The 13128-nt window shown below is 44.2% G+C and overlaps 1 protein-coding gene and 1 non-coding gene across 3 annotated transcripts; one reads left to right on the top strand and one right to left on the bottom strand.

Moving 5' to 3' along the window:
* Positions 1–1598: 1598 nt before the first annotated feature.
* Positions 1599–12005, bottom strand: TBPL2 (TATA-box binding protein like 2). Of its 2 annotated transcripts, XM_064423077.1 has the most exons (7): positions 11675–12004; positions 8205–8593; positions 7356–7443; positions 7024–7115; positions 5782–5949; positions 4226–4320; positions 1599–2477 (listed from the first exon to the last, which is right to left on the bottom strand). In XM_064423077.1, the coding sequence occupies exons 1-7, from the start codon at positions 11723–11725 to the stop codon at positions 2398–2400; spliced, it is 963 nt and encodes a 320-aa protein (XP_064279147.1). In that variant the 5' UTR covers positions 11726–12004; the 3' UTR covers positions 1599–2397. The 2 variants fall into 2 exon arrangements, with proteins under 2 accessions (XP_064279147.1, XP_064279148.1); XM_064423078.1 differs by lacking the exon at positions 5782–5949 and having other exon boundaries at positions 11675–12005.
* On the top strand, positions 11547–11618 carry TRNAG-UCC (transfer RNA glycine (anticodon UCC)). Its single transcript has one exon. It is a non-coding gene; the product is annotated as a tRNA-Gly (tRNA).
* Positions 12006–13128: the final 1123 nt, after the last annotated feature.

Below are 13128 nucleotides of genomic sequence, written 5' to 3'. Positions count from 1 at the left end.
GGCTCCCAGCGAAAGCACGGCCGTGTATTTATAGTGACACACAAATCGCATTGTCCAAGCGGCAAAGACCGATGTACAGCCTGAAAAGCGACGCAGAGAGAGGTTACCTCAACCCAGCCCCCACGGTGGGGCGACGATGAGGAGTTAAATACACAGGATGAAGGAGGGTTGAGGAGAAGGGACCTTAAAATCATCCAGTTCCAAGCTCCTGACCTCGAAATGAACACTTCCACCATCCCAGGCTGCTCCAAGCCCTGTCCAGGGACACTTCCAGGGATCCAGGGGCAGCCACAGCTGCTCTGGGCACCCTGGGCCTCACCACCCCTTTTCTGAGTAAAAAAGTCTTTCCTGCTAACTAATATTTCCTAATATGAACCTACTCTCAGTTTGAAGTAATTTCCTCTTCTGTCTGCAGGCAATTAGAGGAGACAGAGTCCACAGAAGCCAGAATAACTTAAGCAATATCCCCATACGCCCCTTCCCACAAGAAACACAACTGCAAGAAAACAACACATTACCCTCCTTGATTTTTTCTTTTTTTTTTTTTTTTTTTTTTTTTTTTTTTAAAGAGCAATTCCCAGCCAACCCAGCCTATATCTTTCCCCCCTTCCCAGTGTTATCAAACACCAAGCAGGAACAGCACTGTGGAGGTAGAACCAAGATTGTTGTTTTTAAGACAAGAGTTACCATAGCAAACATTTAACTTAATCAGTAGCTCAGTGAAAAGGCACAGAGCCCATTTCTTATCTCTCAGGCTTTATCTGTACTTCTAAAGAACACTAATTTTACCACTGAAATCACATGGCAAGCTCTTAAGCAAAATGTGATTTCTTGAAGAGGGCTCATCTCAGATAAACTTTTTTCACCCCCAACACCTCAATAAAACCAGGGTATTTTCACTTACAAAAGATTGTTCTAACTGAAGCTCATCAGCTGCTACTGCAGCTACAGTGCAAATAAAAGTCCAGCCCATGGCTGTGGAAAATCTCCAACGTTAGAAAGCAAACAGAAAAGTTAAGCCTGTGTTTAAAATAGATTTGAGTGTGGAAATCCACAGTTTGACAGAAACCGATAACAGCTAAGACCAGCTTATCATGAGGAAGTGCACAAAGTTTTTCAAAGTTTGCAGGGAGATAGATATAAGAACACTTGTGAGAGACACATAACAGATACAGAAGATGAAGCCACACCCTCACCAAATCAGAAATAAACTTCTGTGGCAACAAAACTCAGCCCAGCAAGACGCTGTTCTGAGTTGAGCCGAGTATTTCCAGCAAGGACCGAGGAGGATTTTGGCCTGGGTTACACTTAAGTCATCTAAGAGCAACCTCTAGTGGCGTTTCCAGACAGGTAGCAACACCTTCAGGAGGGAAGGACACAGCAGAACTGTTCTGGCTTGCTTCCAGGGGCTTTCCAGAGCAGCCATGGGATAGGCTTTGCACTGTTCCTGCTCCCTGCACCACGCTGAGCAGGACACCTTCTGAAAAGAAAGGGTTGAGTTCAAACCAAGTACAGGAAACCTCATTGGTTTTGCTCCAAAATTACCAAATGTAGGTCCATTGCTGAACTCTGGTTAAGTAACACAGATAATTAAGTCATGAGCATCCAAGGCTTTTTGTATTTTCCTCAAATCTATTTTTAACAAAGTTCCAAACCAACATGCTTCTGTCTGCACCAAACTCCCATCATCTGAGGGAGTAATACAAGTGGGTACCCATTTGGTTAAACTCTTAACTTGTCCCATGTCAAATTAGACAATTTAATTAGTTAGACCCCACCACCCACAGATTTTCTAGCTATATCCCAGCAGCCAGGGCCTGGAATGTCTCCTCTGTGGAAGAAAACCCTGTACCCTCACACACAAAGAGTTTATCCAGCCAGTGGGATCAGGGCGATTCCAGAACTTGTGTTCTAACCACCAAAATCAACTCATGCAGGATTTTGTAAACCATGTTGTAGACAATAATGTATGTTCAGCTTAAACATGAAACTACAACACTGCAGGAGCAATTCAGGACCCTTAGAGCTGAGGATGCTGATTAAGCCAATTTGAAGTGCAGTGTGGATTCACCTGTTCAACAGGGAAAGAGACAAATTACTAAATTTTCTATTACAAAATATTTTTAAGTGCCACCTTAACATACATTCTATTAAAAGTGGATGCATTTATCAAGTGTTTTAACTTGACAGAAATTGTCAGAACTTAGGTGGATTACAGACAGATAATCTGAAAGAAAAGAACATTTCACAAGTTACAGAAAGAAATCAGCATATGTGGCATTCAGAAAAGAATAATTTGCTTAATAATCCAGAGATGGGTCCAGGAATGCCCTTGGTTCTGCTCCATGCACAGCAGCACAAGCCCAGGTGTTATTCTGGATTGCTTTGGGAGCCGTGTCACGATGGTTTCTTGAAACCTCTTAAAATGGGGTAGATGTTCTCAAATGCCTCACAGAGTTCAGAACGGTCTTTTGCTCCTAAATGGACATTTAAGAAAAAAAAAATCCATGAACAGACAGAGTTCTGAACTTAAACTAAATGCAGTTTAAACCCAGTGAGATCACAAACCATGAAGAAACCCAGGAGACTGAAAACACCTTGCTAGTAAAAGCAGAATTTCTATCTGCCACCTCAAAGAGCAATTCCTAGCTTGGTTAGCTTTAAGACTAGTTTTGTTTAATCTGTGGAACCAAAACAACAATTTTCTGCTCTTGACAGGTGCAAAATACTGGCTTTGAAGAAAGAAAAAAAAAAGCATCTGAGCACCACCATGATGTTATCTGCTTTAGAATAACAGCTCTGCCTGCTCATGAGGTGAGTGGAAAGGTAGAAACAAGAATTGGAAGGCCTTTATTTCATACTGGGAGTTGTTCCACAGTTTGAGAACTCTCCTTCTCCAGCTCTGAGAAGCAATTTTACTTTTAAGCTGTGTGTTAGGACACCTTTGATTTCAAATCCTTTTCTGTGGTACTGTAAACAAATCTTTAATACCAAGTTTTGCACACAAACTGCATTGCAGTAGGCAGGAACATTCCCTGCCAGCAACACTACTCATGCCAGTCCAACAAACAACAGCTAGAAGAAAACTGCATTTAAATTAGCTAAAAGTGGAATTAAACCCTGCTTAAGTTAAATGTGTAAACCTTTTCTCATGTCCTCACTTGGACATGAATAATTCATCTGCCTTACCACAACTTTTACTTTCAAAAGTAAAGTTACTTTCTCGATTAGGGAAAAAAGCCCTCCTCACATCTCAGCAAATTCAGTTTATCATTACAGCAGGGCCCAGGACTCACAGCAAAGGACTGAGTGTGCAGCAAGGCCATTACAATTAGTGTACCCCAAAAAACACAAGCATCAGTGGAATGGAACTGACCAGTGTCATTTTACTGACCAGTATGATTTTACTGGACCTAAGAAAATTGTGGACGTTGGAGGGGGAAGCATTTAAGCTTTGTCCTGAGTGCCCCATCCTTCAGCTGGCTGAGCTCATTCCTGATTTATGGTTGTGAGAATTTCTGGCCAAGGCAGGCACTTCTCTTGCCTTCCCCGTGTCTCAGAGCTGTGTTGTGAATATGATTACCACATTCAGAGCTTCTGGGAAAAAGCACCATTTACCTTTCAGTACATCTGAATATAAGCATTTTCATGAGCTTCACAAAAAGGATGTGCCAGGAGCTCAGGAATTCACCTTTTTTGAAAAAGTCACCTGGGCTCTGAGGTACAGGTATCTGCTGAGCACACTGACTCAGCAGGGCTTTTGCCTCACAGTTTTTTTGCCAAACAGTCTGGAACAAGCTCTTAGATCTCCACCCTTTCCTCTGACAATCCCTACTAAATGTTGTCAGTGAAGTGTTTTAAGAAGTTTGTTTCCTGTCCAAGCAATTTTAAATTGCTTATTGTGAGGTTCCCATTTAAGTGCCTGAGTAGTTGCTGGCATGTCAGCATCCTGTTGGCATCCTCTGCATTGGCATGTGGCATCAGGCTTTGAACAAAAAAAAAATACTTAACATGGAAATCTGAGACTCTGTATATGAAACAATACAAGATTCTAGTGCAACAATACTGATGTTATCTGCAGAAAACACAGATAAAGCTGCAGCAGCCATTCAAAAGATCCCTGAGTGGCTTTACTGTGGCAAGATACTGATTTTTAGTTAATGTTTAATTTAAATGCTCTCAGAAAGTGAAGCAGTGGGTAGAGGCACAGAGAGGCAGCACTTACCAGTCAGTACAACTTTCCCAGACACAAAGATAAGCAGCACTATCCTTGGTTTGACCATCCTATAAACCAGGCCAGGGAATAGTTCAGGTTCATAGCTGTTCAAAGCAAGCAGGTGAGATTAGTAAAATGGAAATGCTGTTTCAGTGTTGTATGAATGAAGTGCTCTTTAATTACAGTAGCAATAGGGTAGTTAACCACACTGATTTTATCTAGCTGCCCTGAGAAAGGTTCAGGTTGGGTTTTGGACATCTTGAAGAGAAACCTGTTAAAACCAGCTGGAGCTGGTGGGGGATCTTCATGCTGACTTTTAAAGACTTGTGAGCCACTTGTGATTAGTCATGGCCTTGGAACCTTTATTGTAATCTTCAAACAGGCCTCAAATAACGGAATGGCCTGGCTTAAAAATCACCTCATTCCACCCCCTGCCATGGGCAGAGACACCTTCCACTATCCCAGTTTGTTCCAAGGCCCAGCCAACCCGGCCTGGAACACTTCCAGGGATCCAGGGGCAGCCACAGCTTCTGTGGGCACCCTGTGCCAGGGCCTCCCACCCTCTCAGAAAATCTTTCTTAGTCTGCAAAGAGCCCTTATCAGGAAGCATCCTGTGCAACTAAGACAAGATAACAGCCAATGTAAGTATTTAATACATATCTATTCCTAAATTAAATGCAAACTATTAGATGCAGTGCTAATAAAAGACAACTGATTTTTTGCTTTGTCAGTGCTGGAATCATCCTTTCCTGATGGCAGTATCTAGTTTTGAACAAGCTGATCTCACAGGTACAACATGCCCTCACTCATCTCCAGCTTTACTTTCAATTCTTGGCTAAAGAACATCCAAACAGAACTGAAACAATATCCCAGAAAAACACAGTATACCTGCAATTCTGCATTTTGCAAGTGCAGTTTGGCTTCATGCCTGAAGGTTGGAAACCTTATCCCTGCAGACAGGAATTTGCTTTGCTGGTACTTAAGAGGCCACCTTGGTATTAAAATCCACAGTGGAGCTGATGCCTCAGGTTTAGCTTTTCTATTTTTCAGATCCTGTGCTGCTTTAGTCTGTGGGGCTGGGCTTCACATCAGGGGATGGTTCTGATGGTGTGTAGTTCTGAGCTCTGTGCACAGAGCAGGGACACAAAACAATTCCTGCTCTAGCTGGGGACAAAGGACAGATGATCCAAATCTCAGCCCCAAGAGCATAAACAATGTGGGCTGCAGAGAGAAAAACAAGCAGGATGGGACTACAGGGGCTAAAGCTGGAATTGGACAATTAACTCCAATATGCAAATGGAGCAGAACTTATAAAAGTGTGAGACCCTGTGACTGGTGATCCATTTTGGTTCACCTGGGGTGCAGCCCTGGCTGGGCTCTTGTGCTGCCCAAAGTGGATCCATGGAGGAGATCCTTTGAATAAATCCCTGCTTTATTCTTGAACTCTGTCCAGTCTCTGTTCTAGGTCAGCCTGCACAGGGCATCAGAGCAAAGGCACGGACCAGGCTCAAGTGGCCTCAGACCCTGCTGCCAGGTGCACAGGGCTGTACCTGATCTCCTCCTACCTGCTGAACTGCTGGTGGGTGAGAACCAAGCCTTCCAGGCGGATGGGGAACCTCACATCACAGCTCCCCACCATATTCTGGATCTTGAAGTCCAAGAACTTGGCAGGGAAGCCGAGCTTCTGCACCACCCGTGCGTATTTCCTGGCTGCCAGCCTTGACTGCTCTTCACTGAGGGAAGAAACCTTTATTGTAATCTCCAAACAGCCCTCAAATCATAGAATCCCACAATGGCTGGGGCTGGAAGAGACCTTAAAGCCCATCTTGTTCCACCCCCTGCCATGGGCAGGGACACCTTCCACTATTCCAGGGTGCTCCTGTCCAGCCTGGCCTGGAACACTTCCAGGGGGATGGGGCTTTTGACTGAAGGAAGAGCAAAGGGGAAAAAACAATTTATTAACTTATTTGTTAAAATAACACTTATTTGTGCTTTCAAGGTGGAATTCAGTTTGTAGCCACCACCGTGCTACTCTGCACTACAGAAAAAGAGATCCTGCTGCTCAAAATAGCAAGGTTCCCTTCCCCAGAACTGCTGCAGGGAGCTAAAAGGAGTAAGGCACTTGTTCATTCACCTTCCTGTGGTCTGGTTGAACCCACTGGAGATGTTTCATCACTCAGAGGTTCCCCTTCTGAGAGGTTTCTCAGTTCCTCAAAACAGCTCAGCGCTGATCCAGGAGTTAGACTGCAGCACCAGTACAGTCACCTACCTTGGGTGGTGGTAGGGGCTGGAGAAGAGGTCTCTTAAGCATGAATTAATTAATTCTAATTGACTGTTTTGGGATATAAAAAACAAAGCTGACTGCTGAACTTCAGGGGAAAAAAGCTTCAGAGTACAGAAATAAACTTTTGCTTTCCCCAATTCCCATTTCCTCTAGAGGCAGATGTGTTGACTGGTGAACACAGACACTAAAGGGAGACTTGACAGACACAAGTTATGTCCTAAACACTTTTAAAAATCAGTGAGAAATGCAAATAATCCCTTAACAATTTCTGGGAATTTCAGCAGCTTTCCTACTGATGTCTGCCCAGCTCAATCTAAATTCAAGGACAGAAGTACACTGTTCAGAAATTGCTAAAGTGCCATCATAAAGAAAGCAAGTTTTTCAATATCAGTGCTTCACTTTTTCTTGCAATTAGTCCTTTGCTAGATGTTTTACGCAAGACTTTTCAGACATTCTCCATCAGAATATATGCATAGCTGCAAGACCCAGACCTTTAGAGGGAAGGGAAAAACTAGAAAAATACCTTTTTGCTCCTGTGCAGACCATTTTTCCTGAACTGAAGATGAGTGCTGTTGTTCGTGGCTCCCTGATTCTCATGATCACAGCAGCAAACCTCTACAAATCCAAAGGAAAACCTGACAGGAATTAAGCTGTATTTCTATTCAGTCTTGCAACAATTAAAACTTTCTAAGCTTGTCACAACACATATTTTCTTTTTAAGTGTTTCTTTCCCACCCTGAAGTTATTTCCCAGCCACCTAGGAGCAGAGGAGTTAAGACCCCAGTCACAGGAACATTGGGATCAATCAGCACTGGGAAAGGGAAGTGAGGGTAAAGCTCTGAGTCCAAGATTTACCTTTGGGTTATACTCTGCATTTCTGGCACGCAAAGCTATGTTCTTCAGATGCAGTTTACAACCCAAGTTTACAGTTGACACGATATTCCTGAGGAACGAGGGAGGAATTTTCTCATTGCAAAATCCAGCCACTGCAGAGCCACCCCCCAGCAGTACAGTCACATTCCAATTAATAATTGCCATCGACTGATTTCCTGCCTGTCTCTTTCCCACTCAAGCATTAAGCTACTTCTGGCAAAACTTAGGTAATTCAGTCCAAAACTGCACTTTGAGATAGAACAAAGTGTGAAATTTTTAGTCTCTGAGAATTATAAGTTTGTGTGTCTTCTAAAAACTGCATCACTGAAGCCTTTCACAGCTTGGGATTGAACCATTACTGACTATTTAGAGTTACCACAGCACCTAAAGTAGGTAGGGGTGGGTTATTTCCTACAGATATAAACTATTCCAGATTTGCTCTATCTTAGACAGGACAGCACCTTTTAATGAGGCCAGAGATTCACACTCAGTTGTGTTTCTCCTTTTGAAAAGGCACAGTGACATCTTTTAACCCCTGGAGTCTGCTCTCATCCTTCACATTCTCCTTCCTGGAGGAAATCCTCCTTCTCAATATATTCATATTTTTATCCAATATTGTCAGTTCATTTTCTCCACCTCTCCCCTTCAAGAGGAGAAAAAAAACCCAACAAAAAACTACTCCTACAAAAAGCTACTCCTGTAGTTTTGTGGCTTATTTAAGACCATGTCATGCTTGCTACATTTTCCAAGTGAAAAATCAGAGCAACACCTTACAGTTTAAGCCAAACTCTGACTGTGGTGTGTGTGCTACATAAATAACACATAACTTACTGTAGCTGGGGGACTATTCCAGAACTTTCTGAGGCAGATGTTGCCGGGGTGATCGGAGTTAGGGGAGTCAGGGGAGGACACTCGCCAGGTGCTTCAGGAGATGGCTGAGCTGCACCTGGATGTGACAAGCTGCTTTCATCCATGAAAACACCACTCTCCTCCTTACTTGGTAGTGACCCATCAAGCTCTTTTTGGGTTTCATGACCATCCTCTGAGAGGTTTTGTTCTTTGTTATCTTGGGTGACATCTGGGAGAAAGCTGAGGTCCACGGAGGAGAAGTCTGTATGGAGCTCCTTGGACTGACTTAACTGGGAAGATGCTTGAATTGGAAGTTCTAAATCATAAGGGCTCACAGGAGAGAACAGATGAGGACTAGTGGAGAAGTCATCCTTGAATTAAGAAAAAGTGCCATTAAGGGTCTTGTATTAAAACAGTGACTGTAACAGGGAGAGTAAATTAAGATTAATCTTCAATGAGGAAGTTTCAATAATTTTCTTCCAGTGTATATTTTAGCAAAGACTAGTTTTAAGGTTGAAAGCATGTCCTTTGCTTTCCTGTGAGCGTGTAAAAATCCAGATAGCTCGTATAATGCATTTTCACCACAGTCCATGGTTTCATCACTGAAACATCACGGAAACCTTTATCACATGAGCTCCTGGGACAGCACAAATTGAGAAATGCAGGTACAACAGTGGCACTTCACCCTTCACAGCCACTGTCCCACCTCAGCCATGCACACAACCACGTTATCACACTCATGAGTTTTTCCAAGGAAGACAGACAGCATTTTCTGGCTGTTTTCTCTCCCATTCTGTATATGATTCCATTTCCTCTCTCTGCTAGCAGGGGACAGTGTCAGCTTTGCTTTGTGCAACAGAGGGCAGCAGCTCACAGAACCAGCAGCAATTAATTGCTTAGCTCCTGGAGGCCACCAGCCTGAGTGAAGCTTTAGATGAGCAGATGGGACTAAAAAAAGCCTCACCACAGTCAGCAGAACCAAGCACACAACACCTGCAAGTAAGCTCTTTCATACTGATGTCCCTCTTTATCAACTATTCATTATTAAAAGCTTTTTAAAAAGCATCATCATGTCAATGAGACAAGAATTTCAGGACAGGATTTATTCCCTCTCTGGGGTATAAGCCTCTTTCTGAAGGTGGTTTCTGCCAACATCCACAGCAGGTGACAGCTTGGACTAAAGAATCCATAAAGAGGTTTTGTGTTTAATCAGGCATTTTTAGGTTCAAGAGCCAGAAAGACTTGAAAAGTCCAAGCACAAATCAGAACAGGGAATGGTGCGTGAGGCCCTCGAGTTGGCAGCAAGTGCCTGACCTCCAGCAGGAGCAGGATTTCCAGATCAATGCTTCCCAGCCCTGAGCTAGTGCTGCTCTCTTCTAGTCAGCTCACTTGGCAACCCAGCCATGCACATGGGGACATCTCTGCTCCTACTTTGCAGTATATCTGGAAAACTCTGACAAAGTCACAAATCCTCCCAGAGAACCCTCACTAGCCTGAAGACAGATGCAATCAGGAAAGCATTGCCAACACCCACAATTTTTAAAACTGCTTCTAAAACTGACTTCTAAATGCAGAGCCCCACAGAAGATCTGGTGGGGCAGGGTGCTGTTGAATAAGTTTAGGTACTCCTTTACTCTTTAGAAAAAAAGGATCAAATATTTAATTAACAGTTACAAGTAAAATATTATGGAATCACAAAAACATCTATTTTAAATAGATATTTTTCAAAGCAGCAGCAATGGAAGAAAATCACAGTCTCTGCAAGAATTTCAGTGGACTAAGGATTAGCTGTACAGGAGCTCATTAGGAAGGTTTTGTAGTAACCACAGCACAGAGAAAATGATACAAAAGCTCCCTGTGAGACTACTCACATCATACTAATGGGCATCAAAGAATGATCATAACAGTAAAAAAAACCACCCACAAACAAACAACCAACCAAAGCCAGTTTGTGACATATCTTAAAGAAGCTGATGGAGAAATGAGCGGTACATGAGGCTGGAAGTATCACACAGATGTGAAGTTTTCAAAAAGTAGAGTAAATTGCATTGAGCAGGTAGAAACAGAAAGCAAATTTTCCTTTCTGATCAGGTTTGCACCTAAGAGGTCTGAGGAAAAGGCCTGATAGGGTTAAGTGCTGGGGAATATTTTCTTCTTGTCAGACAGATGCTCAGAGGCTGCAAAAGGGGCACAAGACCATGTTTGCATTGGGCTGGCTGCCAAGGGTTATTGCTATAGACTCTGGGTTAATTAACTTCACCAAGGCCCCATCAACTGCATAGCTTTGGACATCTCCCAGCAGCTCCAGGGAGGAGATTTCACTCACAGATCCTATCTGAGATCCCTCAGTTTGGGGTAGTTTGAGGGGAAACAGCCTTTTTCACTTCCACTGCAGAAATCCCTGCAACTCAGGTAGACACAAATCAAATCCAGCTGCCTTAAGCAACAAACTTGGATTATTTTTTTCTTTTCCTCCCTGCAGTAATATCACACATCTGCTACTATCAAGGGGACCAGCAAACATGACATATAAAAAGCCCACTAGCACTTATAAAAGCCGTATTATGCATTACCACATTATATACTTTGTGAAAGCACATCCAGAGCGCTTTACCCACTGCCACGGGATGGTCTCTGGATTTAAACAGCTCATGCTAAGCCTGTTTTCTGAGCTGAAAAGTAGTTTACAACAGGATGTAAAGAAGTTTTGTTCCCTGAGTAACGATGTGTAACTCAGCTGTGGAGCCCAGCCCTCTCCCAGTTGTTCCTACAACCACCTGAGATCAGGACGAGTCTAGCTAAACCAACACACTTGGCTTTTCCTTTGAATCACACCGTTTTACAACAGCTTTTCCTGTTGAAAATTAGGCATTTATGCATTTGCACAAGGCCCCTTAAACAAAACAGCATTTTTATTCGAGTGTTTCTTTGAAATGCCTCCTCAGCCCTCTGAAGAGCACATGTTACTGGGCTGGCTGGGGGAGCAGAAAAGGGAATGATGAGATTTACACGTTGCTTATGGCGGGTGGAGGACGACCACTCCAAACACCGAAATAAGGAATTTTTGCACACATTTACTCACCAGAACAGGAGATGCGAGCCTGCTGCCCTCTCGGTGCCCACCCACCCCAGCACCCGGGCTGAGCCTCGCAGGCAGCATCGTCCCTCTGGGCAGGGAGCTCCTCCATACTTCCGGCAGCTCCAGGACAGCAGGAACCCCCGGGACAGGGAGGAACCCCCGGGACAATGGAATTTGGGGCTCATCCCGGCAGGATTGCGGTAATGACACAGTTGGGGTGCGGCTGCGGGGCTGCTCCCAGCGCAGCGTTGGTGGTATAGTGGTGAGCATAGCTGCCTTCCAAGCAGTTGACCCGGGTTCGATTCCCGGCCAACGCAGCTTCAATTTTCTTCTTTTTTCTCCTCCTTCCTTGATTTTTTCTTTCCTCCCTTACCTGCCCGCTGCAGCTCTCCAGGTACCGCTCCAGCGGCGACACGCCCTCCATGGGCACAGCCACCGACACAAAGCTGCCAACCCTGCTCCGGTGCTGCTTTTAACCCCCAGGTGCCACGTGTCAGGGAGCAGAGCCCATCACAGCGGGGAGCTTTACCCTCATCTACCAGCCTTGGAGCCTCTGGTCTGCCTGCACGGCTGTCTGAGAGGGTTTGCCCCATCCTGCAGGATTACAGAAATCGGGGTGCTCTTGCATCCTTTACAAGAGCCTAAAAAACACAACCTGTGCCCGAGCTCCTCTGAGCCTGCAGGCTGAAGAGGAATGGACTTGGACCTTGTAGTTAGTAGTACCAAATATAGTTTAGACCTTGCACAGGTGAAGCTTTTCAGCAAGTGTCATGTGCCCCTTAATTTCTCCCACCTGCCTCTGGTCCTTCCAGAAGGGCCCCCGCAGCCAAAAGTGTAAATCAAACTGAAGGTGTTGTGGTGAATTGGTTTATTCTCAGTTGGGTTAACACTGCTTGAGGGGGAGCAGGGAGAAATCTTTACACTTTACATTCACTGTCCTCCCCGTGCAGGCATTTCCCCTCTGGAGTGTACTTCTGCCCTTTGCGAGTGATGATTTAGGGCCATTCCCTTTTCCCATGTCCCAGTGTGAGGCAGCATCTTCCCAGGGAGGAGCTCGTGGCTGCTGGATGCTGTCAGTTCTTACAATAATAACCTCTCTTTTTTGTTTGTTTGTTTGCTTAATCTATTTAATTATTTCCACTCTCTTAATCAGGTCAGATAATTCAGTTAACTGCAGCAATGTCTTTATATTTGCACAGGCAAAATGTTGCCCGTTCATTACTGCTCTAGTGATAAATTTACTACTGCACAATGTAAAATAATTTGGCAGATGTATTTTATTTAGGTAAATGAATATAAATCAGCCCTACACTTTTTTTTGAGAACTTAGCTGTGCAGCAGAAATATACTAAAGCTTTTTAAATCTTTCAGTGGAAAATATTAGTTTACAGATTAGAAGAAAAAACTTTAGGATGTCTCACACTGCTGACACAGTTTGGCCTGGGTGCCACTTGAGTTGATGCCAGCAGCTGTTGTCTGACTTGTTCCTTCTCTCCTGTCCTGTTCCTGTGTGGGGATGGATGGATGGATGGATGGATGGATGGATGGATGGATGGATGGATGGATGGATGGATGGATTTCTGTGGAGGCACAGCTGGGACCACATCCCCGTGCCTGCCTGGTGGGTTGTTGTGATCGCTGCACTGTTGCTCTGCCAGACAGGACTTTACTGTGAGATTTGCTTACAAACAGCAAGCTGAACTGAAGAAACCCTTTGGAAGAAGATGTCAAAGCTCAGACATGCAGCAGGTCCTTGGGAGGTGCTGCCAGGCTCCTCTTACTGCCCCAGAGGAGCTAAGGCTTAGATTAATGCCCTTTATCCATGGC

Source organism: Passer domesticus, chromosome 6 (genome assembly GCF_036417665.1).
Source record: "Passer domesticus isolate bPasDom1 chromosome 6, bPasDom1.hap1, whole genome shotgun sequence".
NCBI lineage: Eukaryota > Metazoa > Chordata > Aves > Passeriformes > Passeridae > Passer > Passer domesticus.
This window is presented reverse-complemented; position numbering and strand designations above follow the sequence as displayed.